The sequence below is a fragment of the Schistocerca americana genome, chromosome 7, assembly GCF_021461395.2.
Source record: "Schistocerca americana isolate TAMUIC-IGC-003095 chromosome 7, iqSchAmer2.1, whole genome shotgun sequence".
NCBI classification, from domain to species: Eukaryota; Metazoa; Arthropoda; class Insecta; order Orthoptera; family Acrididae; genus Schistocerca; species Schistocerca americana.
Window position 1 is genome coordinate 405264102 of NC_060125.1, and position 26210 is coordinate 405290311.

General features: G+C 41.6%; 1 protein-coding gene across 5 annotated transcripts in view; it reads left to right on the forward strand.

Annotated features, from left to right (window-relative positions):
* The window catches only part of LOC124622618 (SWI/SNF-related matrix-associated actin-dependent regulator of chromatin subfamily E member 1), a 105607-nt gene that overhangs the window by 16352 nt on the left and 63045 nt on the right, over positions 1 to 26210 (forward strand). For 4 of the 5 annotated variants that reach the window (XM_047148382.1, XM_047148386.1, XM_047148384.1 and 1 more), the window contains exons 3-5: positions 22836 to 22880; positions 24192 to 24238; positions 24341 to 24430. In XM_047148382.1, coding sequence (XP_047004338.1) covers positions 22836 to 22880; positions 24192 to 24238; positions 24341 to 24430 — 182 coding nt within the window. The remainder of the gene's footprint in view (positions 1 to 22835; positions 22881 to 24191; positions 24239 to 24340; positions 24431 to 26210) is intronic. The other variant, XM_047148385.1, reaches the window with a different exon arrangement.

The window sequence follows — 26210 nt, forward strand, 5'->3', positions numbered from 1 at the left end:
CCCCCCTGTGGCAGATATTCCGGCTCATGGAGGGATTATGTTGCTGGTCCGGGATGATATCTACTACGATCCCATCACATTGCACACCGATCTGCAAGCAGCTGCCGTCCGAATTACTCTCCCCACTTTCACATTTTCCGTTTGTACTGTTTACACTTTGTCGTCATCTGCCGTTACTAGGGCAGACATGATGCAAATTATTGGTCAGCTACCTGCACCATTTTTGTTGACTGGAGACTTCAACGCCCACCATCCCCTTTGGGGCTCTCCAGCATCCTGCCCGAGAGGCTCCCTGTTAGCAGACCTTTTCAACCAGCTCAATCTTGTCTTCCTCAATACTGGCGCCCCTACTTTTCTTTCGGACACAACTCACACCTATTCCCATTTAGACCTCTCTATATGTACTATCCAACTTGCACGTCGGTTTGAGTGGTACGCACTTTCTGACACGTATTCGAGCGACCACTTCCCTTGTTTTATCCATCTCCTGCATCATACCCCCTCTCCGTGCTCAACTAGTTGGAACATCTCCAAACCAGACTGGGGGCTCTTCTCTTCCAGCGCGACCTTTCAGGATCAAACCTTCACAAGCTGCGATAGTCAGGTCGCACACCTCACAGAAGTCATTCTCAGTGCTGCTGAATCTTCCATCCCTCATTCTACTTCTTATCCACGTCGCATACCAGTCCCCTGGTGGACCGCAGCGTTTAGAGATGCTGTACGTGCTCGCCGATGTGCTTTACGCACCTTTAAACGATTTCGAATTGTATTAATTACAAACGATTATGTGCGCAGTGTCATCGTGTTACTAAAGAAAGGAAGAAAGCCAGCTGGGCTGCTTTCACTAGCTCCTTAACAGTTTTACTCCTTCCGTTGTCTTGGGTAGCCTGCGCCGGCTATATGGCACTAAGGTCCTTGTGGCCCCTGAGGTTGTCTCCAATGCCTTCGGCCTATTTTTCGCAGAGGTTTCGAGCTCCACTCATTACCACCTTCCTCCCCCGAAAATAAGGCCACCTAACTTTCGCTCCTCGAATCATGAAAGTTATAGTGCCTCATTTACCATGCGGGAACTCGAAAGTGCACTTGCCTGGTCACGGTCCTCTGCTCCGGGGCCTGATTCTATTCATATTCAGATGCTGAAGAACCTTTCCCCTGCAGGTAAAGGTTTCCTTCTTCGTACTTATAATCGTGTCTGGATTGAGGGTCATGTTCCCACATGCTGGCGCGAATCTATTGTTGTCCCGATTCCTAAGCCGGGGGAGGACAAGCACTTGCCTTCCAATTATCGACCCATTTCCCTTACCAGCTCTGTCTGTAAGGTGATGGAATGAATGGTTAACTCTCGTTTGGTTTGGCTGCTCGAATCTCGACGCCTCCTTACCAATGTACAATGTGGCTTTCGTAGGCGATGCTCTGCTGTTGACCATCTGGTTACCTTGTCGACCTTCATTATGAATAACTTCTTGTGAAAGCGCCAGACTGTGGCTCTGTTCCTTGATTTGGAGAAGGCTTACGACACCTGTTGGAGGGCGGGCATTCTCTGCACCATGCATACATGAGGCCTTCGCAGTCGCCTCCCTCTTTTTATTCATGTATTTCTAATGGATCGACAGTTCAGGGTACATATGGGATCTGTTCTGTCCGTCGCCTTTCGCCAGGAGAATGGGGTGCCATAGCGATCAATCCAATAATGAATTGCCTCCCAGCTGATATATTAAGCTCCATTTTTGTGTATGATTTTACCATCTACTGCAGCGCGCAGCGTACATGTTCCCTGGACTGCTGTCTTCAGCGTTGTCTTGACCGTCTTTACTCCTGGAGTGTCGCCAATAGCTTCAGTTTTTCTACTGAGAAGACGGTCTGTATTAACTACAAAGAGTTTCTCCCACCGTCCTTACATCTCGGTCCCATTCCTCTCCCATTCGTGGAGACAACAAAATTTTTACGTCTTACATTTGACAGGAAACTTAGCTGGTCTCCACGTCTCATATTTGGCTGCCCGTTGTACACATTCCCTAAATGTTCTCCGTGTTCCCAGCGGTACGTCATGGCGAGTGGATCGAACCGCCCTACTTCACCTATATCGGTCGATTGTCCGCTCAAAGCTGGATTATGGGAGCTTTGTATACTCCTTTGCACGGCTGTCCATCTTACGCCGCCTCAAGTCTGTACAACATCGGGGGCTATGTCTTGCGATCGGAGCGTTCTATACTAGTCCCGTCGAGAGTCTTCATGCTGAAGCCGGTGAATTGCCACTAACCTACCGGCGCGATATACTGCTTTGTGGGCATGCCTGCCGGCTATTATCAATGCCCGACCACCCGTCTTATCGTTCCTTTTTTGACGACCGTCAATACGGGTTGTATGTATCTGCCCTGTTACCCCCTGGAATTCACTTTTGTCGCCTCCATCAGCAACTTGATTTTCCACTCCCTGCAACCTTTAGAGTGGGCTAGAGCCAAACGCCACCTTGGCTCCAGGCTCAGGTTCGCGTTCACCTTGACCTCTGCTCACTCCAAAAGGTGGTTACCCCAGCTTCGGTATACCGCTCGCAGTTTGTCGAACTTCGTTCGAAGTTCATTAATATGATCTTCATTTATACAGTTGGCTCTAAGACCAATGACGGTGCGGGTGTTCTTTTATTGTCGGGGCACACAGTTTCACATACCAGCTCCATGACCATTGTTCGGTCTTCACAGCTGAGCTATTCGCCCGCTATCAGGCTGTTCTTTACATCCGCCGCGACCGACATTCTGCTTATGTCATCTGCTCCAATTCCCTGAGTGCCATCCAGAGCCTCAGTGATCCGTATCTGGTTCACCCTTTCGTGCACCGGATCCAACACTCTCTTCAGCAGCTGGCGGATGACGGTTCTCCGGTTACCCTTATGTGGGTTCCTGACCGTGTTGGTATCCCTGGGAACAAAGGTGCAGATACTGCAGCCAAGGCTGCAGTCCTCCAGCCTCGGACAGCTTCTTGTTATGTGCCTTCATCTGATTTTAGCAGGGTCATTTGTCAGCGCATTTTATCGCTGTGGCATGCCAATTGGTCTACACTTACTGAAAACAAGCTTCGGGCCTTGAAACCTCTCCCCATGGCTTGGACGACCTCTTCACGCCCTTCTCGGCGTCAGGAGGTCATTTTAGCCCGGTTACGGATTGGACACTGCTGGTTCAGCCACCGCCATCTGCTGATGGCTGCGCAGGCGCCGTTCTGCCCATGTGGGCGATTGCTGATGGTACGCCACGTTTTAACGTCCTGTCTGAATTTTAATACACTACGCATTGATCTTGGCCTGCCATGTACTCTGGATGAAATTTTAGCTGATGACCCATGACCAGCTGCTTGCGTTCTTCGTTTTATCCACTTGACAAACCTGTCTAAGGACATTTGATTATGCTGTTTTCTTTTAATCCCTTGCCTGTTAATGTGCCTTTTATAGTGTTACCCTTTCTAGTTGCTGTTTTAACATTGTGCCTCGCAGTGCATTCATAATTTAGTCTGGGCGCTAATGACCCCTGTAGTTGTGCGGGGGGGGGGGGGATGTGTTTCCTCCTGTCACCACCTGTTCATTAATTTTTTTATTTATGTGATTATATTCTCAAAAATAGATTGTTTTTGTTTTATATCCTATCAGATTTGTATGGAAACAGATGGCAGTTATCAAGAGTTGAGGTTATGAAAGGTAAGCAGTGGCTGGGAAGGGAGTGAAATAGGGGTATAGCCTATCTCCGATGTTATTCAGTATGTGTGTGTTGAGCAAGCAGTAAATGAAGCAAAAGAAAAATTTGGAGTAGGAATCAAAATCCAGGGAGAAGAAATAAAGACCTTGATGTTAGCCAATGAATTGTAATTCTGTCAGACACAGCAAAGGACTCGGAAGAACAGCTTGCGGTGGCCCGGTGTAATGTTAAGCTCTCTCTATACAGCTTAAGCGTTTTCGTGGACTTACTTGTTGAATGCTGGTACTGCTTTCTTGCAGTGCCGATGTCTTCTGCTAGCACCGGACACTTCTCCAAAGATTTCACTGCTAGGAAGGGGAAATTTTCACTCTCTCGCTCTCTCTCTTCTTATTTAAAAAATACGCTACTCTTGGAATATCATTGAATGCACCAGAACATATTTATTTCCACTTTGTACAAAAAAAAAAAAAAAAAAAAAAAAAAAAAAAAAAAAAAAAAAAAAAAAAAAAAAAACAACTAAACTTTATGACGTAAGCCCACACATTACCGGGCACCCAGAATCAGTTAATTACACATTTTTGAACACAATTAATACATAAGCTTTTATTATGGCTGACTATCCATGTCCAGTCCACGTACTCTCAACAGCAGTTCAACGTCTAATAAACATTCACTATTTCGAGTCTCTCCATTTGTTTTTTAACGGTACAGTGCTACATTACTCTTTGCAGCCGGCCATGGAGCTTCCGGGCCGTATTTGCTTATTCTTGGGAGGTCGCGCTGAACGCTTGCCAGCGCCGACGAATGATCTCCCTTCCAGTTTTGCCTGCACAAACAATAAATGGGTGCAGTATCCCATGCTCATTCTTACGCCCTGCTTTAAAATAACATGTGTTCGAAACGGCTGGAACACAAGTGTCCCCAGACTTTCGTAAAATTCTGGGGGCACTACAAGTTGAACGAAACGGACAGTGTCTTGAAAGGAAGATATAAGGTGAACATCAACAAAAGCAAAATGAGGATAATGGAATGTAGTCAAATTAAATCTGGTGATCCTGAGGGAATTAGTTTAGAGAATGAGACACTTAAATTAATAGATGAGTTTTACAGTTTGAGCAGCGAAATAAATGATGATCTGAGTAGAGGATATAAAATGTGGAGTGGCAATGGCAAGCAAAGCATTTCTGAAGAAGAGAAACTTGTTAACATCGAGTATAGATTTAAGCGTTAGGAAGGGTTTTCTGAAACTGTTTGTATGGAACTGAAATATCGACAATAAACAGTGTGGGCAAGAAGAGATAGAAGCTTTTGAAATGTGGTGCTACAGAATAATTCTGAAGATTAGATGGGTAGATCACGTAACTAATGAGGAGGTACTGAATAGAATTGAGGAGAAGAGAAATTTGTGGCATAACTTGACTGGAAAGAGGGAACAGTTGGTAGGACACAGTCTGAGGCATCAAGGGATCAACAATTCACTATTGGAGGGAAGCGTGTAGGGCAAAAATCATAGAGGGAGGCAAAGAGATGAATACGCTTAGCAAATTCAGAAGGGTGTAGGTGCATTAGTTACTCGGAGATTAAGAGTCTTGCACAGGATAGAGTAGCATGGAGAGCTGCATCAAACCAGTCTTCGGACTGAAGATCACAACAACAAATGCAAATTATGAACTTGGCATTCAGATGAACGTTGCACATTGTTTGGAACAATATTTTACTGATGTTCTCTTTTTATTCTGCTGTTGCTGTCTACACTGTAAAACAAAAAGACTGAGGAAACGTCATTAAACTGCAATTGAAATACTCATCTCTTGTAAAGGTTCTTTAACGAGATGGATAAAATAGAATCATACTGTTGCACTAAGGATCTAAGAATCAAACAATGGAAAATTCAGGATGGAATGTAACAATAGGGTGAAAAGGAGAGTTGCTACTCACCATGTAGTAGATAACAGTATTTTTAATTTAATAATTCTTCTGTTGAATGGCAGTGTGAGAACGTCTTTTTACAGTAAATGTTATACTTAAACAGTATAACGAGTTACAATTTTTTATTCTCTATCAACAAATGTGAATTCTTTGCTCCATCATCAGAAGGCAATGATATTGCTGTTCAGAAAGTACACAACGAAGATGTTTGAAACTGCAGATATTTCGGGTGCATTGGTTTCTTAGGAGTTGTTCGCCTGAGCTAAACACTGGAAATGCCTTCTGGTGAGGGAACAAATCCTCCAATATGCATCAGAAAATAGTGGCTAGTTGTATTCTGTCTTTATTTGTATTTTGAATGTTATGCAGTAATTGAGTGTATCTTCATGTAAATAAATTGGATGTTATATTTAGTGACAAAGAAACTGTATTCATCAGAACTATTTATATAATTTATTTAAATTTATGTATTGCAGGAGATCTAGGGGTTAAGTGATAGATGTAGTGTTGCCACCAATGTTATAAATGTCTTTTGGGATCATTTCACATTTAAAGTACTAAATGCAATATCTTAGTTTCAGCATAAATTTGGAGTATGGGGTACAGCATAATCTTATGTGCTAAATTTTTTTATACACTGTTTTATAATGTCTGAACTGGCTTTGGAAGATCATGTGTATAATTAGTGTATGGTAGAAAGCAGATGTGTTACTTCATTATACACCACTTACCACAATATTTGTTCCAGTTCATGAGTGATTTATATACTCTGACATTTAAACACTGCTTCTGATGATGTATGGACTTACATATTATGCTTGTGAACATCCATAATACAGTTTATATTTCAATAGAACATACACATTTCACCATATTTAAGTTGTGATATTACATCATGATTTTAAATTCCAGATAAGGGAAGCAAAGGTAATATGCTGGGTGATTATTTGGTTTTGGCTGGTGTATTACATGTTGTTGTGATTCTGTACATGATAAATTGTGATAGTTTTGTATGACAGCTGGTGCTCAAGTGCAACATATTTGTTCAGTACCAATATGATTTAGAATGCTCTAACATCAGTAAACAGATCAAGTAATATACTTACCCAAAATGTGCTACACACACTGATAGTGTGATGTACAGAAAACCACTGCAGATGCGCACGCTTAAGACAATCCTACTGCTTAAAGGGAAGATCTAAAGAAGTGGAAAGCCTTCAGTACAATTGAATCAAAAAGTATTAAAAAGGGCAAAATTACATTGGATATTAGAGGTTTCTGTTAAAAAATGAAAAAGGTTCTCCTTAGGTATCCAACATGTCTGCAGAAAGTACTTTCCTCCATGGGTCTCACCACTGATCGGTGAATTCGCACTTGGCTACCATGGGGCCCCAGCCTGTGTAGCATCTGTTCCCTTTCCATGCTGCATGTCTATCTTCCTCCTATTCTTTTTCCCCTCCCTTGGGAAACATATCTGAGGTATTTTCGAGAATGATTTCTGAAGTGTTGGTAGCAAGACATCAAAACAGTCCTTCGTCTGTTTTTTTGGTTGTTTCTTTGTTCTCCATCTCTTCCCGATCTGCTGATTCAGCTTCTGAGGTCTCTTTTTGTTTCTTCTTCCTCAGTGTGTGCTCCTGAAGGTTTGCCAACATGTTTGACATGTAATGGATGACTGGGTAGTATGTAATTCCGAGCCCTGGGTCGACAAGTTGGGAACACACATACCCCATGGTACAGACCAGGCCCAGGAAGGGGTGACTGCCTGAGCTGTTACCTTCCCAATTGCCTAAAGATCCCTTTGTCTGGAGTTAAAGAGATATGGACTTAGTGTGAACAGTCATCTAAGGCAGGTGAGGCCCGTCTGAGGAGGCCCCCCAGTCGGAAGGAGTGTGTCATTGAAGGCGCTGGCGGTCCTGGGAGATACTTTCACAATGAGCCAGTCATCTTCATCTCAGTTACATCTAATAAACACAAATGAAAATAAGCTAAAGATTCAATGACTCCCAGCCTCACTTCGGTTCCTTGTGTGGGGTCATGTACCGAAGGAGGTCAGTCTTTTGCTACATTTAAACCTTTTATTATTCAAAAATGTGTTGATGCAATTACAGGCCCTATGAAGTACTGCTATAACTTATATAATGAAACTTTGCTTCGGGAGACCAATTGTAATTTTCAAGCCCAACGACTCCTAACTGCTTCACTCCTAACTGCTTCACTCCTAACTGCTTCACTCCTAACTGCTTCACTCCTAACTGCTTCACTCCTAACTGCTTCACTCCTAACTGCTTCACTCCTAACTGCTTCACTCCTAACTGCTTCACTCCTAACTGCCTCACTCCTAACTGCCTCACTCCTAACTGCCTCACTCCTAACTGCCTCACTCCTAACTGCCTCACTCCTAACTGCCTCACTCCTAACTGCCTCACTCCTAACTGCCTCACTCCTAACTGCCTCACTCCTAACTGCCTCACTCCTAACTGCCTCACTCCTAACTGCCTCACTCCTAACTGCCTCACTCCTAACTGCCTCACTCCTAACTGCCTCACTCCTAACTGCCTCACTCCTAACTGCCTCACTCCTAACTGCCTCACTCCTAACTGCCTCACTCCTAACTGCCTCACTCCTAACTGCCTCACTCCTAACTGCCTCACTCCTAACTGCCTCACTCCTAACTGCCTCACTCCTAACTGCCTCACTCCTAACTGCCTCACTCCTAACTGCCTCACTCCTAACTGCCTCACTCCTAACTGCCTCACTCCTAACTGCCTCACTCCTAACTGCCTCACTCCTAACTGCCTCACTCCTAACTGCCTCACTCCTAACTGCCTCACTCCTAACTGCCTCACTCCTAACTGCCTCACTCCTAACTGCCTCACTCCTAACTGCCTCACTCCTAACTGCCTCACTCCTAACTGCCTCACTCCTAACTGCCTCACTCCTAACTGCCTCACTCCTAACTGCCTCACTCCTAACTGCCTCACTCCTAACTGCCTCACTCCTAACTGCCTCACTCCTAACTGCCTCACTCCTAACTGCCTCACTCCTAACTGCCTCACTCCTAACTGCCTCACTCCTAACTGCCTCACTCCTAACTGCCTCACTCCTAACTGCCTCACTCCTAACTGCCTCACTCCTAACTGCCTCACTCCTAACTGCCTCACTCCTAACTGCCTCACTCCTAACTGCCTCACTCCTAACTGCCTCACTCCTAACTGCCTCACTCCTAACTGCCTCACTCCTAACTGCCTCACTCCTAACTGCCTCACTCCTAACTGCCTCACTCCTAACTGCCTCACTCCTAACTGCCTCACTCCTAACTGCCTCACTCCTAACTGCCTCACTCCTAACTGCCTCACTCCTAACTGCCTCACTCCTAACTGCCTCACTCCTAACTGCCTCACTCCTAACTGCCTCACTCCTAACTGCCTCACTCCTAACTGCCTCACTCCTAACTGCCTCACTCCTAACTGCCTCACTCCTAACTGCCTCACTCCTAACTGCCTCACTCCTAACTGCCTCACTCCTAACTGCCTCACTCCTAACTGCCTCACTCCTAACTGCCTCACTCCTAACTGCCTCACTCCTAACTGCCTCACTCCTAACTGCCTCACTCCTAACTGCCTCACTCCTAACTGCCTCACTCCTTCTTAGATATCCTGTTCATGTCAAGGCCCATTTTGCACTGAATTATTCATCTAGTGTTATTTACACTTCACTGGTAGATGGTAAGACCAAGGGGGAGATCCGACATTATCTCTCTGGTCAGGACATCACTGCAGTCAATCGGCTAATGGAAAAGGTTGATGGAAACTGAGCGCTTACACACACTCTTTTTCTCACATTTGATTGAGTTGTGCTTCCATTGGAGATAAGGCAGTCTATAAAGTCATCATAGTCTGACCATACATTCCGAACACAATGCGTTGCTACCAGTGTCATTGTTACAACCACTCTTGCATGTCCTGTCAAAACAGTGCGAAATGTATTACTTGTTACAGAGGTGTTCATGGGGGCAACTGCCCCCACCCTTCTCCCCTCTGTATCAGTTGTAATGCCAACCATGCCACCTCATCCCATGAGTGTCCTGTGTATCTTGATGAGCAGTCTGTTCAGCAGATCTGGATGAAGAAAAAAGTACCTTACCCTGTCACTCACAAGTTGTTGGCTAGTCCAAAGCCCAGCATTTTACCATTTGGCAATTTTAGTACCATTCTTGCTATGCCTCGCTCTACGAAGGACATGACCATGCATACTTGTGACCTCCAACTCAATACTGCAGTTGTGAAATCACCCAGTATTATGGTAGTGTCCCTATCTCCTCCTCCTACAGCTGCACAACAGGCCACCAGATCTTCATGCCCAGTATTTCGTTTTAGGGGGGGAGTCGTGCTGCTCATTCAGGATGAGGTCCATAGCCAGACCATCTCATTGAACATCTGGCTGCAATCTGTTGCAGTCTGCATTTTCCTTCCCCGTTTCACCCTTTCTCTTTGTAACAGCTACATCCCTTCGTCACTTGGTGTCACCAGGGCAGACTTACTGCAGCTTATTGGTCAGCTCCCTCATCCCTTTTTGCTGCTTGGTGGCTTTAATGCCAACAGTCCCCTTTGGGACTCGAACCTGTCTGTGGGATTCTCTGTTAGTTGACCTTCTCAGTCAACTCAGCTTCATCTGTCTTAACACTGGAGCACCCAGGTTCCTGTCAGACTCCACACACACTTATTTCCATTTAGACCTCTCATTTTGCAGTGCCCAGCTTGCCTGTTATCTTGAGAGGTTTATTCGCTCCAACACATACTCGACCAAGCATTTTCCATGTGCTATCTGTTTGTTGACTCCTACCCCATCTGTGTGTTAACCCATTTGGGAACTTTCTAAGGGCACTGGAGATTTTACTCCTCCCTGGCGACCTTAGATGAATAATGATAATCAGGTAGAGTACCTTAATGAATGTTATCTTTCCTGCCACAGAATGTTAATACAGCGCAGTTTTTGTTTACCACGCCGTGTCGCAGTCCCCTGGTGGACTGACATATGCTGTGACGCAGTTCGCGCATGGAGATGTGCCCTCCATGTTTTTAACTGTTGTCCTACGATGATGAACTGTATTCATTATAAAAAGTTGTGTACACAGTGTCTTCGCATTTTTGAGGATATCAAAACAGGTAACTGGGCTTCCTGTACTAATTCTTTTTTATCAGTTTCACTCCCTCTTCTGTTGTCCTGGGCAACCTCTATTGGCTCTCTGGGACCAGGGTTTGTTCCCTGATTTCTGGCTGGACTGTAGCAGTCGATATCATTGTGGACCCTGTTGCTATCTCCAACACCTTGGGCCGCTATTTTGCAGAGATATTGAGCTCCATGGTATCATTCTCCCCTCAGAATCGTGAATTCTGCCGTGCCGCCTTTATTATGATGGAGCTTGACCATGCTCTTACCTCATCCTGATCTTTCACCCCAGTGCTGGGTGATGTTCAGTCAGATGTTGCAGAGCCTCTCACCACTTTTGGGCAGATGGTATATTTCTCAGGTGCTGGCGTGAAACCACTGTCATACCCATGCCTAAGCCCGGTAAGGACAAACACCTTCCTTTTAGCTACCACCCCATTTCCTACACTGGCTGTTTTTTCAAAGCGATGGAACACATGATTCATGGGTGGCTACTATGATGGCTCAAGTTTTGCAATCTACTAACCACTGCACAATGTGGATTTCGTGCACACCGTTCTGCAATTGACCATCTTGCCAATTTGTGAACCAAAGTCACTACAGAAATACCAGACTGTGGCTGTATTTTTTGATTTGGAGGAAGCCTATGACACCTGCTGGAGGACTGGTATCATCTGTACTTTATACTCGTGGGGATTCAGAGGTCGCCTGCTCCATTGCCTTCACGAATTAAAAAAAAAAAAAAAAAAAAAAAAAAAAAAGTATGTGTGAGTTTGGCCTTGTTGGGCACCTTTATTCAGGAGAATAGGGTGTCTCAAGACTCCATCATGTCATCATCCTCTTTGCTGTAGCTATTAACCTTATTGTGGTCTGTCACCCAGCAGGCATTTCTGGCTCCCCTTTCGTTGACAACTTTGTGATCTGTTGCAGTTCTCCATGGACTAGTCTCCATGAGCGGCATCTTCAGCAATGTCTCAATCTCTTTACTCGTGGAGCATCGGCAATGGCTTTCACTTTTCCCCTGAGAAAACCATTTGTTTGAATTTTTGGCGGAGAATGGGTTTTATCTACTGTCTTTACATTGTGAGCCTGTTACTCTTCCGTTCTCCGACACTACGAAGTTCCTTGGGCTCATGCTTGATAGGAAGCTTTCTTGGTCTTCCCATGTGTCTTAACTGGCCACACGCTGTACCGGGTCCCTCAGTGCCATACGTGTCCTAAGCGGTACTTTCTGGGGAGTGGATCCGACCACTCTCCTCTATTTATACTGATCCCTTGTCCGCAGTCCACCATTGTGGAATACGTTTAGTCAATGGAGGCGTTTACACAAGGCTGGTTGAGAGTCTTTATGCAGAAACTGCTGATCTAACACTGTCATACCGTCATGATATCCTCCTCAGCAGATCCACATGCCGTTTGTCTCCCATGCCTGACCACCTGTCTCGTGCCATCTTTTTCGATGACTCCCTTGACCGCCAGTATGGGGCGCGCCTTTCTTCTCTGTTACCTCCCAGAGTTCACTTTCAGCTAGGCCTACTGGTTTGGCAGCTTAACTTCACGCGGCATGTCACATTCCCAATAGGTGTGGATCCTGACCACCTTGGCTCCATGCAGCAGTCCATTTTCATCTTGGACATCATTTGCTTGCCAAGGATACTACTCTGGATTCGACCTCTTGCTGTAAGTTTCTTGAGCTTTGCATGCAACTTAGCACTAGCACCTCCCTGAACACTGGTGGCTCTCAAACTGACCATGGTGTTGGGTGTGCCTTCGGCGTTGGCACTGACTGTTTTTGGTATTGGCTTCTATAACAGTGCTTGATTTTTACAGTAGAGTTCTTCGCCCTCATATCAGGCCACGCAGTACATCCAACAACATGGGCTTTTTGATTGTGTAATGTGCTCTGATTCTCTCAGTGCCCTTCCAGAGCCTCTCTGTGCTGTACACTGGCCATCCCGTAGTGAAGCGAGTCCCAGAAAGCTTCCACTTTCTCACCATTGAGGGAACCACTGTGATATTCATGTGGGTTCCTGCCCATGCTCCAGTCTTCCTACCTCGGCCTGCTAGCTCTTCCATCCTCTCAAATGACCTCTGTGTTGCCACCTGTCTGCAGACGGTGTCAGTTTGGCATCACGACTGGTCTTCTCTTCATCGGAATAAGCTCCGGGGACTTAAACCTCTTCCCATGGCTTGACTGACACCCCCTTTCGGCCGTCCTGTCACAAGATCGTTTTAAGTATGTTACGTATTGGACACTATCTTTTTAACCATCACCATTTGTTGAGTTGTGCTCCCTACCACTTGTCATCAACCTTTGGTGGTTCAGCATGTCCTGATACTTTTTTTTTAACTGCTTATGTTACAGTGTATATTAGCCGTCTGATTTATTGGCTATTTCTTTGATTAGGGACCTCTGCTGTCTCTATGGTGTATTTCGTTGACTTTTCTCCAAGGGGAAAGTCCTTCTTTTTAGCTCTTGATCGTTTTATCAACTGGGCTTGGTGTATAGTCGCATCTAACTTCTTTTACCTATTGGTGTTCTAAGATTGACATAGGTGCTTATAACCTTGGTCGTTTTTGTGCCCTGAACCCCCCCCCCCCCCCCAAAAAAAAGGGAAGGAAAGTACTTAACATAACAAATAAATTAGCAGGTACATAACAGAAGAGATTCTATCTCCTCTCAAATTGTGTCAGAATATATCACAAGGCCGTTCCAATCTATTGCAAGGCACGAGCAATCATCTGGGCCCTAAGACGGCAGCTGGTGAAGCCAGCACAAGGACTGTTGCATAGTCAGTGGGGTGTGTTTCTGAGTTTCACAGATGCGTGTAGTACTGCACCTGCTAGGGCACCCTAGTCAGTTTGGAAATTTTGCGAACATACATACTTGGGGGGGAAAAAGGTTCAGAGAACTGACTGAAGAAGGAAGACATCCAAAGGGTGAGGAGAACCACAGGACAACCTGTATCAAAAGTATGGCTCCTGTAGGAGTGGCAGCATTCCTGGAGCAAAGCAACAGCGGAAAAATAACTTCACTGTTTCCACTTGAAGAAAGGGAAGTGGCCCAATTTAAAACACAAGCAGCCCACTTTGATAGTTAATTACTATTCAACAAACATGGAGCATACCTGTGCTGTCTCACAAGGATAAACCAGAGATCAACCAATACGCTCTGATGCCCTGTTATGCATGTGGCTGTAAGGGACTTCGGCTCATGTGATGTGGGTGTGTAATACAATCAGTGGAGACAGATGATGTCATGAATTTTTTCCCATATAAAATTGTGCTTTTGATGTTGGGAGGTGAAAAGTTATGGCACATATGTAGTGAAAGTTGCAGAGTTTCCTGGAATTGTCAGAAAATGACCTGGAAGAAACAAGTGGCAGCAGTTGTGGAAAAAACCAGGGCAGGTGCTGCAAGAGTTGGCCACAATGCAAATCATAGTGTGAAGAGATGAAACAGTTGTGGGACTGATGTACGATAAAAAGATTACCAACACAAGAGGTCACTGTGTTTGAGAGTACTTGGGCATAGTGCTTCTGCTGGCTATAGCAATTACCTCTTGTGGAATGCCACCGTGTTACGGTTCTGGGGACGTCAAGTGGCTTTGGCATGTATGGTCACAGGGAGTGTTATGGAGTGGCAATGTAGAACTTTATTAAAGACAAGAGGGCTGCACCAATCGCATATGTGGTAAGATGAAGGACATAGCTCATCTGCATACAGATCAGACACAGTCTCTTGGACTCTACTTTTTGTGTGCGTGAAGGCGAGTTTGGGGGGGGGGGGGGGGGGGGGGGAATTGGCGAAGCCCTTAGATACCTTTTATAATAATACAGTAAAGTCCTGGTTAACCAAACTTGAGTTAATCGAAACTTGGGTTCTATAAGTATCAAAAAGATAGACTATGGCAGATAGTGCCAAATGAATTGGCGTACAGTGAACAGGGGCCTATTACAGGTACTATAAAGCAAAAATGATCTCTTTCTTTGGTCACATTGTGAGGACATCAGAAATCAGATTACCGAGAAAAATCATAGAGAAACTTTGGGACATGAAGCAACAAGTGGGATGGATAAGGAAATTGGAGAAGATATTAAAGAGTTAGAATTAACCCTGGACAATTTTCAAAACAAAACAGAGAATTTAAGGAAACTGAAAAACATAAAATTAAGATTTAAACCAAAAATAGGCAAACAACAAACAATAAAAAGGACATTGACAGATGAGGAACAACAAAAAAGATCATAGCAAATGAAAAGATACTGGGCAATACAGAAAGAAAGCCTATTGAAAAAGGTGACCAGGAAACTATTGACTGAAGTGGTCTAGTGAAGCTGGGAAAGCAGAATCAGAAGTAGAAAGAATATACGACCTCTCAACAAAGAGATTCTTTAAAATTTGTTTGACGTTCATAGCTTTCAAAAATACATACAGTACATACTATTGTGGTACACATTAGATATTCATAGCTTAACCAAAAATATTGGTATCCAAAATGGCTTCCATCACTTAATTTCAGTTAACTGGCGTTCTGGTGTGTGTGTGTGTGTGTGTGTGTGTGTGTGTGTGTGTGTGTGTGTGTGTGAGAGAGAGAGAGAGAGAGAGAGAGAGAGAGAGAGAACACAGTAATTCTATTTTGGTAATCACATCACAGTATCATCAGTTATTATTGCACGTTTTCTAAAATTATTCCCCACTTAGCATTTATATAATTTTCGTTACATTTATTAATTTTATATTAACTGCTTATAAGTTGTCAGAAAAAAATTCTGGCTTTAAACATACGTTTCTTGGGAACCAGGGAAGGCTTTTTTTCTATGAACAGAGGAAAATGTCTCATCTGTAGTTAGTTTCCTGCCAAATCCAATAAAGCAAGTCTTCTTGTATGATAACTACTTCTATTATCCGTTGTCGCAGGTCAGCTTTTCTCGGAAGCAGAGCAACGAACACTCTGTCTTTAAAACAACCCTGTGCCCAGCAGTCCACTGAGTTAAATCAGGTGATCTTGGTGATCAGGGTTTGTTCCACTATGTCTAATCCAAATTGTCCAATCCCTAACCCACTGTCCTGTGGGATGCACAGCCACTTTTGTTGAAGCAATTGTACAAATTATCAACAGTTTGTCTTTGAGGTGGTGGCTTGTGACATTTAGTCTTGAATTGTCTTTGAACTGTAGTGGCAAATTTGGATTCATGAAACCATAAAAAATGCAGTGCACACTCTGCACCATTATTCGACTCCATGATGACTGTTGGAATAACCCATTTGTGCATGGCACGTAGCGGAAATATCTGGAACTAGCAGATTTAGGTGGGCATAAAATTCAAAAATGTATTGCATTCATTGCTGTATTAAACATTTGTGTAAACGATTTACCCTTTTCACAGATAAAGGTTACTTTTGTATATGTCATTTCGAAAAACACTGATTAGCCTGTTGGGTCCAGCATATGAAGTTGGTAATGAAATATTGGAAAAAATGTAACGTTGGAATTGATATAATTTTGTTACATAAACATGATGTATTTCGAAAATACTAATGCTTTACACATAATGGTTTCTTTTTGCACCAGATTGTGGTAAATCAGAAAATTTAGTTCGAGCTACTGATGTATGTGTTGATTTTGAAAAGGCTATACGGACTGCCCAAAGTTTTTATAGAAACTTGAACTTACAAATAATGCTAAATATGAATCAGTTAGAGGCACTAAAAGCTTAAAATCTGTTACAAGCCCTTTCGTGGCATTATTTGACGGGTAATAGTATGCTATTAAATTAAATTGGAACAAGATATAAGAATGTAGGCTTCCGCAATCGTAGGCAATCATATTAGAGGGCCAATTAAGTTTTAAAACAGTGACGTCAGACATCGATAGTCTGTAATAAATAGAAGCACCAATCCCCATGCAAAACCAGTCGTGCCCTGAGGAAGGCCATTGCGATTTGGCCGAAACGTCGGTTTTAGTTTATTATTGTTGTTAGTTTTTAGCAATGATGCGGCATAATACCCAGAAGAATTTTAATCACTATAAATTGGAACAAGTATACCATCACTCTGATTTGAACAAATGTCCTCCAAATGTTGTGCTGTTAACTGGATCTTGTATTTGATAAGCAAAAGAACAAAAAGAAGAAAAATACATATCAGAAAAAAACCACAATCATAGCTCCCATAGTAGAGGACACTTAGGGAATCCCGTGATAGCCAGGTAGTTAAACAAGTGCCACACGGTGTGGCACCGTGAAGTAAATTGTTATTTGTGATAGATCTAAAAAAAAAAAAATTAATTCCATCCCCTTCAGTATAGATGCCAGACTGAGATTCAATGGAAGTATCTTAAAGAAATGCAACTGACCGATTCTTGAGTATTGTTCATCAATCTGCAACCTTACTAGGTAGGACTGATGGGGTGGGGGGGGGGGGGGGTGAGGAGAGGGGGGGGGGGGGGGTGAGGGCAGGCTCCAACAAAGAGTAGCCATTTCATCATGGGATCGTACAGTCAGCGCAAGAACGTTATGGAGAAGCTCAACAAACTCCAGTGGCAGACACTACGACAGAGGTGTTGTGCACCACAAAGGGTTTTACTATTGAAATTTCAAGAGATTACTTTCTGGAATGAGTTGCATAACATATTATTTCCTCCCATGTACATCTCGCCAAATAATCATAACGAAAAAATTCGAGAAATTAGAGCAAATACAGAGGCTTACCAACATTCATTTTCCCCACATGAGTGGAACAGGGAAGAGGGGATCAGTTACTACTACCAGAAGTACCCTCCGCCACATGCCGTCAGGTGGCTTGCGTAATATTGATGTAGGTGTAGACGTATGTGCTGCAATACATTGCACACTAAAAAATATGACTGGAAATCATAAATTACTAAAATTCTGTAATATGATATACCATATGGATGTGAAAACTGAACCCTCTCTTGAGTGAAAAATTGAATATACAGACAGTGGGAAATGAAAAATTGCTCTGTGATACACACTTAAGAATGACAGTATAAGTGCTTAATATATTAATGCCAAATGATAAAAGGTTGGTATGGAACAATAAAATTTACTTCTACTATTTTAATTTGTAAGGAGATAGTTACTTCCTTTGGGTTAGAGGGCTGTTCAAAAAATAGAAGAATGTTGGTTATATTACAGCTGTTTTTGTGCACTTTCAATGAGCATTTGGTGCCCTATGTCTCAGTTAGTAAAAATAGGAGGGAATCAGTCCACTAGAGTTTTTTTTATTCAGTAGCTGCCATTTGTACTGATCACATTATGTTCTGTACAGTAACATTAGGCGAGTCAGTGGTGATGCTGAATTTTACTGTGTGCTCAACTTTGTGTAAGGCATTTCCATTGACATCCAGCAAATTGAATGTGAGAGCTCAAGCTTTTCTTAAACTACGTTCCTGGTGAATAAAGTATTCGACACTCTAATGTTAGTCACTGCCCGCTACCTGCCTCACAGGGTTGGAACCTGTATCACATTGCAGGTATCTTTTTCTGTTGCATTTAATGCCTACAAGTGAAGCAGTGCATGGTGACAGCTGAGTTGCTTGCCTACTTCAAATGAGTATAATGTTGACATTAGTAATTCCTTTGTTCTGCAATTTTCATAGGCTCTCCAACACATCACGTTCTACACTTGCAAGCAGTTACACACACACAACAGGCTGGATTGTATTTTTTATATGTATATGTTTCTGTGTTTTTATATGTATGTTTTCATCATATAGCCATATATATACATGATGATATTGAAATCCCAACATTAGCCACATCTGGGCATTGAAATAAATTCAGTGGCTACAAGTGGAAATTTTTGGTGAACCAGGACTCGAACCCGGATGTCATGCATTATGGAAGTGGTCGCCTTAACCACTTTGGCCATCTGAACACACTTCCTGTTCAACTCAAATTCCAAAGTTGTCGTGTACTTCATACATAGCAATCCCTGTCCATTACCCTCATTGCTTGTAGCCTGATGCTGATTCCTGCAAGTAGGTGGATGAAGAGTGCATCTGTATTGCATGATCATTGATGCCATCAAGGCATATATATTTTTTATAGTGTGATGTCTGTTCTTTCAGGTTTGAGTCCTGGTCCGCCACAAATCTCCAATTGTCACTATTGAATTTATTTCAGTGCGTGGTTGTGGCCAATTCAGAGTTTCATTCCTCATAGATTGTATTTAATGCAGCATTTCAGTTCTGTTAGAGAAATCTGTATACATTGGATGCCATATTATTGATGTGTTCTGTTGATGCTTCTGGAAATTGCTGTTGATCTTTCTGGAAATTGTGGTGGTGTATGTTGTGGTATAGTTCAGTAAGGGACCTTTGGTAAAATAAATTGCCTTTATATTGTATTTCCTTTTGCACAGTGTCATTTTCTATAAGTGTTTTTTTTTTTTTTTTTTTTTTGCCTTTAACTTAGTGATTTCAAACAGTGCTTTTATTAGTACTGTGAAAATTTTCATCTTATCTGTCTGTCAGTTGTAACGTCTGAATCCTAGTTGTGCCCTTTGGGTCTCTTGTTCATGGTTTTGAGGAAGGAGTTGATCAAAATTATGAAAACTATAGCGAAAGGTATTTATTTTTTAACTGAGCTTATGTAAGCTGTGTTCCAGGTATTAGTTTTAGAAGTAGGTGAGTATAAACTCCTATTTTGTCTCAAATGGGGTATCATTCTTTGTAGTGTACCTGTAGTAGTTTTTCGCCTCAATTTACTGTAAAACCGTAACATGTTTTTGCAGAATTTATGTTCCTAACTAATTTACCAGAAGAATGTTCTGTGTTTGTTAGTGCTTACCTGTGGTTTGTTTTTGTGCTTTATAGTGTACAGGTAGCATGTCAAAACTGAACAAAATGTTCCATTGAATCATGTATTATTAGTCTTGCATACTTCTAGTTGCATTGTAGAATGGCATGCAGTGTAGTTTCATGGCATATCTAACAGCGCCAGCTTAATTAGTTCCAGTGTGGAAGGAATGTGTAGAATTTATCTGTTTTCTTCATGTACAGTCTATAAAAATAAGAAAATGTCAATTTGTAATTCAGTGCAACAGTGGTGTTGGATTCTTATTTTTAAATTAAAATATATTATATCAGTGTGACCTGAAACAGGCCATTTTATTCACGTATCTGTGGAGCTCTGTTTTTTTTTGTCCTGTTCATTTTCTAATTTCAGTATTTTAAAACTGAAACATTGACCATCGACAAGAATTTTGATAGTCGCAGGCATTTGTCACTCCTGAGAGTGAATTTTCTTGTGTGCTGTGTTATCTGCATCTCATTGATAACATAGATGAAAATACATGAAAGCATATCCCTATTTAAGAACACTACTGACCATTTGTGTTCATAACGCACTTAATTTTTATGAGGAAGTACACTGTGTGCATTAAAAACAATTTGGGCCAAAAAAATATGAAGTTTAGTCCTGGCTGGAATACCAACAATTGCGAAAGGATGACCCATTAAGCTGCAGACAAGCTCAACAAAAAGGCTTACAAACTAAGCATCTGGCCAACAAGGAAAGGACTTTTGAAGCCTTATTCAAAAAAGAAAATGTGAAGTATTATTTATTAGTCTCTTTAAATACAGTGCACAGGTAATTAGATCTGCTGTACAGAAGACACGTCAAGTTGGAAAAGGTTATAAAGATTTAAAAAAGATCTTTTTACATTGTTATTAGAAAGTTACACTTTATAGATTAACAGTGATGCAAGTACATCTAATAAAAATACATGTAACACTACAACATTTCTTACAACATTAGTTGTCTGCATTTTTCTGTTGTTTGAAGTGTAAAACTGTCTTCCATGAGTTCTTCAGTGGTATAGTTGTGTGTTTCTCCTACAATATTATGGAGTAATATTTTCAAAGAACCAAGGTCCATGTTTAATATGTTCCTACCTTGTAGATTGTTATATATTTTTAGCCCTGTGTGCAGTGGTGTTTGAGCTTAGTTTTAAGTGATATGAGAGAAGTTGAAGTTCTCCTTGTGATGAGTACCATAGTTACGGTTAAAGTGGTACTTCTCAAGTTTTTATTGGTAACAAGGAAAACACACATGCGTTCTCACGAGGAGGCACACCTCTTGCAAGCATGACCGCTTTATCCAGCTGCTCTGGCCAGACTGCAACTGTTGATCTAAAGCAGCAATTGAGAGTGGGGCAGAGAAGGGGGGGGGGGGGGGGGGGGGGAAGGAATAGTAGAGTTCAGGCCATCTGGAGTCTTTCTCTGCCACCAGCTTTCCTGAACTGCACAGATGGGAGTTATCCTTACAACACATTCTCCACACCCGAAATTATCCCATCCTCAGCCTATGATAACTTATTGTCCCTGCACCCTCCACCCAAAAATTTCCACTCCTTCTATCCTATGACTTCCTCCTAAAGTCGTACCCCCTCATCCTCATTGTGTGACACTCTCTGCCAGTGCACTCGTTAGTCTTTCTCCCTTCTCTGCTCCTCTCCTCTTCCGCTCCTCCAAGCCTGCTGACATTGCACCAGACAGCCTTTTCCTGCCACCATATAGTCTCTTCATACTCCACATGACAACACTGACATCTCTGTCCCCAACCATACCCTGCTGTCTCACCCCTTCCCAGCCCCACTCCAAATTGCTGCTCCCGTTTGACACGACACAGTTCCATTCTGGCTGGAGTGGCCGGAGATAGTGATCGTGTGTGGTATGTGGTGTGCCTGCTTGTGTGATGTGTGTATGTGTTTTCCTTTCTCTTCAGGCGAAGGCTTTAGCTGAAAGCTTATTTTGTAACAGTCTTTTTGTTGTGCCTGTCTGCAACTTAGTGCACATGCCATTTTTATGGCGGTAGTAATATATCCTTTTCACAATTGTTAATACGTGATGTGTAGTATACCTATCGCTGAAGTAAGCTACTACATTGAGATGGTCAGAGTAATGGCAAGGTCCTCCTTTTCAAATACTCTTCTTAGATAATGCAGAGATGACTTGTTTTCTTCTACGCTTACTAACCATCTCTCTTTCTTCGTTTTTTGGAGGAGTGTCCAGCCACAGGAGGAATGTTTGGAATAATTTAGCAGCTAACTATGTAGAATCCGTTAACCCCAGAATTTTCTGTCCATGTTACAGGGCACAGAATAGCCAACGTTAAGGCTAGTCATTAATCAGCAATTCTGGTATACTAAAACATGTTGTAAGCAAAATTTCTACGTATATAATGGTTTCAGTCACTCTGAAACTGTTAGTCTTACTCAGCACTTTAACAGCCATAAAATTTTTACTTTGTCTGTGAATGTTACCCTCTTCCATCTTGTATGTATGTAAACACAAGTCTTTGCCAAACATTTGGTGAAAGTGTTTTCCTTTATTCATTATTTCTTTACGATTTAACTCATTGTTCTGTGCACAGTACAAACAAAATTGGACGAAACATAGAGTTACAACTAATTTCACCAAAAATGGTGTGGAGAATGGTGTTTACCCAGGCTGCTTAGGGCTTTTGTAGTTCATTGCTACATTTTGAAACTACTAATCTTGTTAGTGCACAGCTGTGACTTATACAGTGTTTCATGTTGTTATGCAAGACTGGTTTTTCCTTTTTAATTATGCTTTGCTTGGGTTGAATCTTGGGCAAAAAAGCAAATATACAATTTTTAAGTACATTTGTACCTTAAAAATTACCAGTTTTGTTGAATATGAAGTGTTGCAGATAACTGGAGAGAGGGGGTCTAGGAATCTGTGAAATATGATACCCAGTCATTCATTACTGCCTTTAGTTTGTAAAGCCTGCATGAAAAAGATTTACAGCTTCTTCTTTCCCAATGTATTTAGTTATTTCATGAACACAGACCAGGTTTGCGAAAGAATGGCCCAGCCTATTGTATGTAGTTTGCATTGTATCATTAGGTGAGAATGATGTGCCCACTCATTACTTGTGAACTTAACATATTTCAAAAAGAGGCTTCTGCATCTGTACACACCTAACATTGTTTTCTTTAGCTAATGAATTACTTCCTTCCTGTAGCTCAGTTTGTTATGAAATGCTTTTTTGTATTTCTTAGATTTGCTGTCAGCTGGACCTCCTATGAATTTAAACATTTTGAGAGGTAAGTTTTGGTTTGCTGTTGCTTTTTCTTGTCAGTGAGAAAAATTAACCATTACCAGTGGTAGTAATGGCTGCACTTTATGTTAATTTATTTGCAATTAATGTTTAACATGAAAATCTGTCAGCTATCATTACTCAATGAAAAAGGAAATGAAAAAATAAAATGGCTTCGGTGTTGGATGTGAGTTTGTCATCCAGTAAATAATGTTATGCCTGCATTAGGTGTGGTGTTGGGGATTTCTTTGCTTCCTTTCTTTCCTTTCTATGTATAACTGTACAAGGTGTAGAAAGTGTTTAACTTAAATGGGACATTGTGATTATTATCATCATCTTCTCAAACTACTCATGTTTAGCACGTGCTGTTTCGTATGTTGTGATTGTCATATTTTTACATTAATTTGAAATTTACACTTTGTGCATTTTTCCAAAAACAGTAACTGAAAGAGATTGTTAATCTTGGAGAAATGAGGCAGTTTAGGTTTAGTTTCAATCTGTTACTGAAAGATGCCAGTAATGTAAATGACAAGCAGTCATAATAATTACTATTCTTTTTTCACACTGACACACATGCTTCACTGTTTCATTTACTTTACATGTTGCTAAAAAGTAACAAAAAAAAGTATGTTTACAGATGTATGTGGTAATCACTAACAGGTGGAAAGTTTCCTAATGTATTTCTCATACTGCCGCTGTTAAGATGATGTGATATTATTGAAAAATATATTTGATTGCTGTTATTAGTGACAAACGTACAGCATGTGCATATTAATGAAAACTGTGATAAAGTTATTATTTATGGATTTCTGAGGGAGAAATATTGTCCTTGTTAGTATAGTACAGATAAAACTTATTCCGAAAGAGGCCAACACTGCAAGATTTCAATGATCAGGTAATAAACACATTTTCAGTTGAGAATTGCTGACATTCGCTCTGCATGTGCAAGAATGTTTTTAGTTTTTAACATCTGCATGTATCTTCTTTCTTCTAATGTGTAAATATTATGTAAGTTTGGACATTTAATTTCCCTGCAAGTATAATGTGATGAAAATTAAATTGAAATTATGGCCTTCGTCTTAGATAAACTCCTCATGTACATTTGAAATGTTGTGACAGTGCATTGGAGTTCACCTATAAGAATAAATTGTTATTAAAAATGAATATAGTATTGTGCTATGTTAATTTCTGCAGGTATGTTACTATATTTTGGAGATCTAATGACAACATTGTTTTCTATAGGCATGTGTATCAGATTTTTGTAACATTTTCTAGAAACAAATGGTAATTGTCCATTTTCCTTTTTGTCTAATTACAGAGCGGCTGAGACCAACTAGTGCTTCAAATTCTTCATCTAGTTCTGGGGTAAGAAAGAAACTATAATACTTTAAATTAATGGAGCATTATTTTCTCTTATGGTGTGATTATCAATGAAGATGCTGTTTTAAATGAAAGTTACTTTTTCAGAAAGATGCATCTGCGAATCAGAGTCCATTCATCACAACACCTCATGGACATCCAGGATTTAACCCACAGAAAGTTGGAAAAGGAGCTGGTGTAAGTGATCTGCAAGATTTCTTTTGGTTTATTGTTCAATTGCAGTATATAATGGAATACAGCTTGATGTAAACATTTTATTACCAAACAATATGGTGGTGATGGCGATGGCTTCTGTATCAGGTGGGGTAGTTTGCTTGGTTGCCCACTTGTGTTATTTGAGAGGCGTAAGATATATTCTCATGTTGAGATTCACCCTCTCTCTCTCATCTATTTCACAATCAAGAATGCGAATATGGTACTAGACTCCACGTACTCTACATTCATCCATTCCCTGTGCTAAACAGGCAAACCCAATGTGTGTGAATAAAGAAAGCCTTTCTGAGTTAGGCTACTGAACTCCAAGGGGTGTCATAGCCATCAAAACACATGAAATTCTCAGGTACATTCTATTGTTAAAACAGTTAAACATTGTCTAGAGTTTCATTGAATTGTACCGAGCAGATGGGAGGCCAGTTTCTTTAGTAATGTAACAACAGTTTCCTTCGCTGTTTGTTCCTGTTGGATTTCTGATTCTGTAAGTTCATCAGTGTTGATAGGACTTTAAACTATCAGTATTGCTTCCTGTTAGGCAATTACTACAATCATTTTAGATCATCTTCGTTGCTCCTCCTCTTAAAACAAGTGTCCTGTTTTCAGTCAGTTTACAATCATTGGGACATTTAACATGAAGAGAAAAAGGAAATAAATAAAAAGTTTTTGACTATCACTATTTGTGTTTTCAGTATTTATGCAAATTGCTGCAATAGAGACTTAGTATTTATATTGCATTGCTTTACATTATTGAGTAATTAACATTGTCTTCTGGAGTAAAAAGAGCCAAGCAATCAAACGAATTACTGGGTCGTAATTGTGTTATTTAAATTACAGGTTTCTTGATATTAATGGAGCATATACAGGACTAAAACATTTAAGATAAGTTAATTGAGTAATGCATTACCTGTAAAATGCACTAGTCTGGGTGTGAGACCTGCTCCAGAATCAAGTTTTAACTTGTCATATTTTTTCCAGTCTCATTGTTTGAGGTGTAGCAGTGTTCAGAGCTTTTATTCTGTCACAAGTTTATCAATGCTGGACAACAATGCAAAGATACAAAACCATTCACTGATAGGAGTGTGGTGACAGCCTGAAATACTAGTAAACAGTTTCTCTCTCTCTCTCTCTCTCCTCTCTCTCTCTCTCTCCCTCTCTCTCTCTCTCTCTCTCTCTCTCCTCTCTCTCTCTCTCTCTCCCTCTCTCTCCGCCCCTCCCCCCCCCCCCTCCTCCTCCTTTCCCCTTGAAAGCAGTATTGAGAATGTAGGCCATTGAAAAGCAACACATGACATGATCTTTCAGTCTTTCATATCAGGAAAGGAACAGTGGGGAATGGGGGATGCATGTAGCAGGTTTTGACAGTTTTTGAATTGATGCAGTGAAATGGAAAGGAATATGGCAGAAATAGCTCAGGGAAGCCTGAGCACCTCCAGATTGGCTTGGATTAGAAAATCCACTGAGCTGTAGAGGTGTTGAGCTCAGTGATCAAGTGAGTGGTGTTGCCAGAACCGAACAATGAGGAAAACTCAATTAGCGGGTAGGTGACATTGGGAGTGTAGGGTTGTTATGCTGGGTCCATTTGTATTATAATTAACTGTTGAATCATAGCCATGGGGGTTGGCAGAGGAGTAATGACCCCGGTGGATTCTTACCAAGTGGCTTTGAATGATAGCTTTGTGACAAATGAGGATGCTGGCGTCCACCATTGTTGATGAAACTGAAACAGAAGTTGGTTATACTTTGGTTG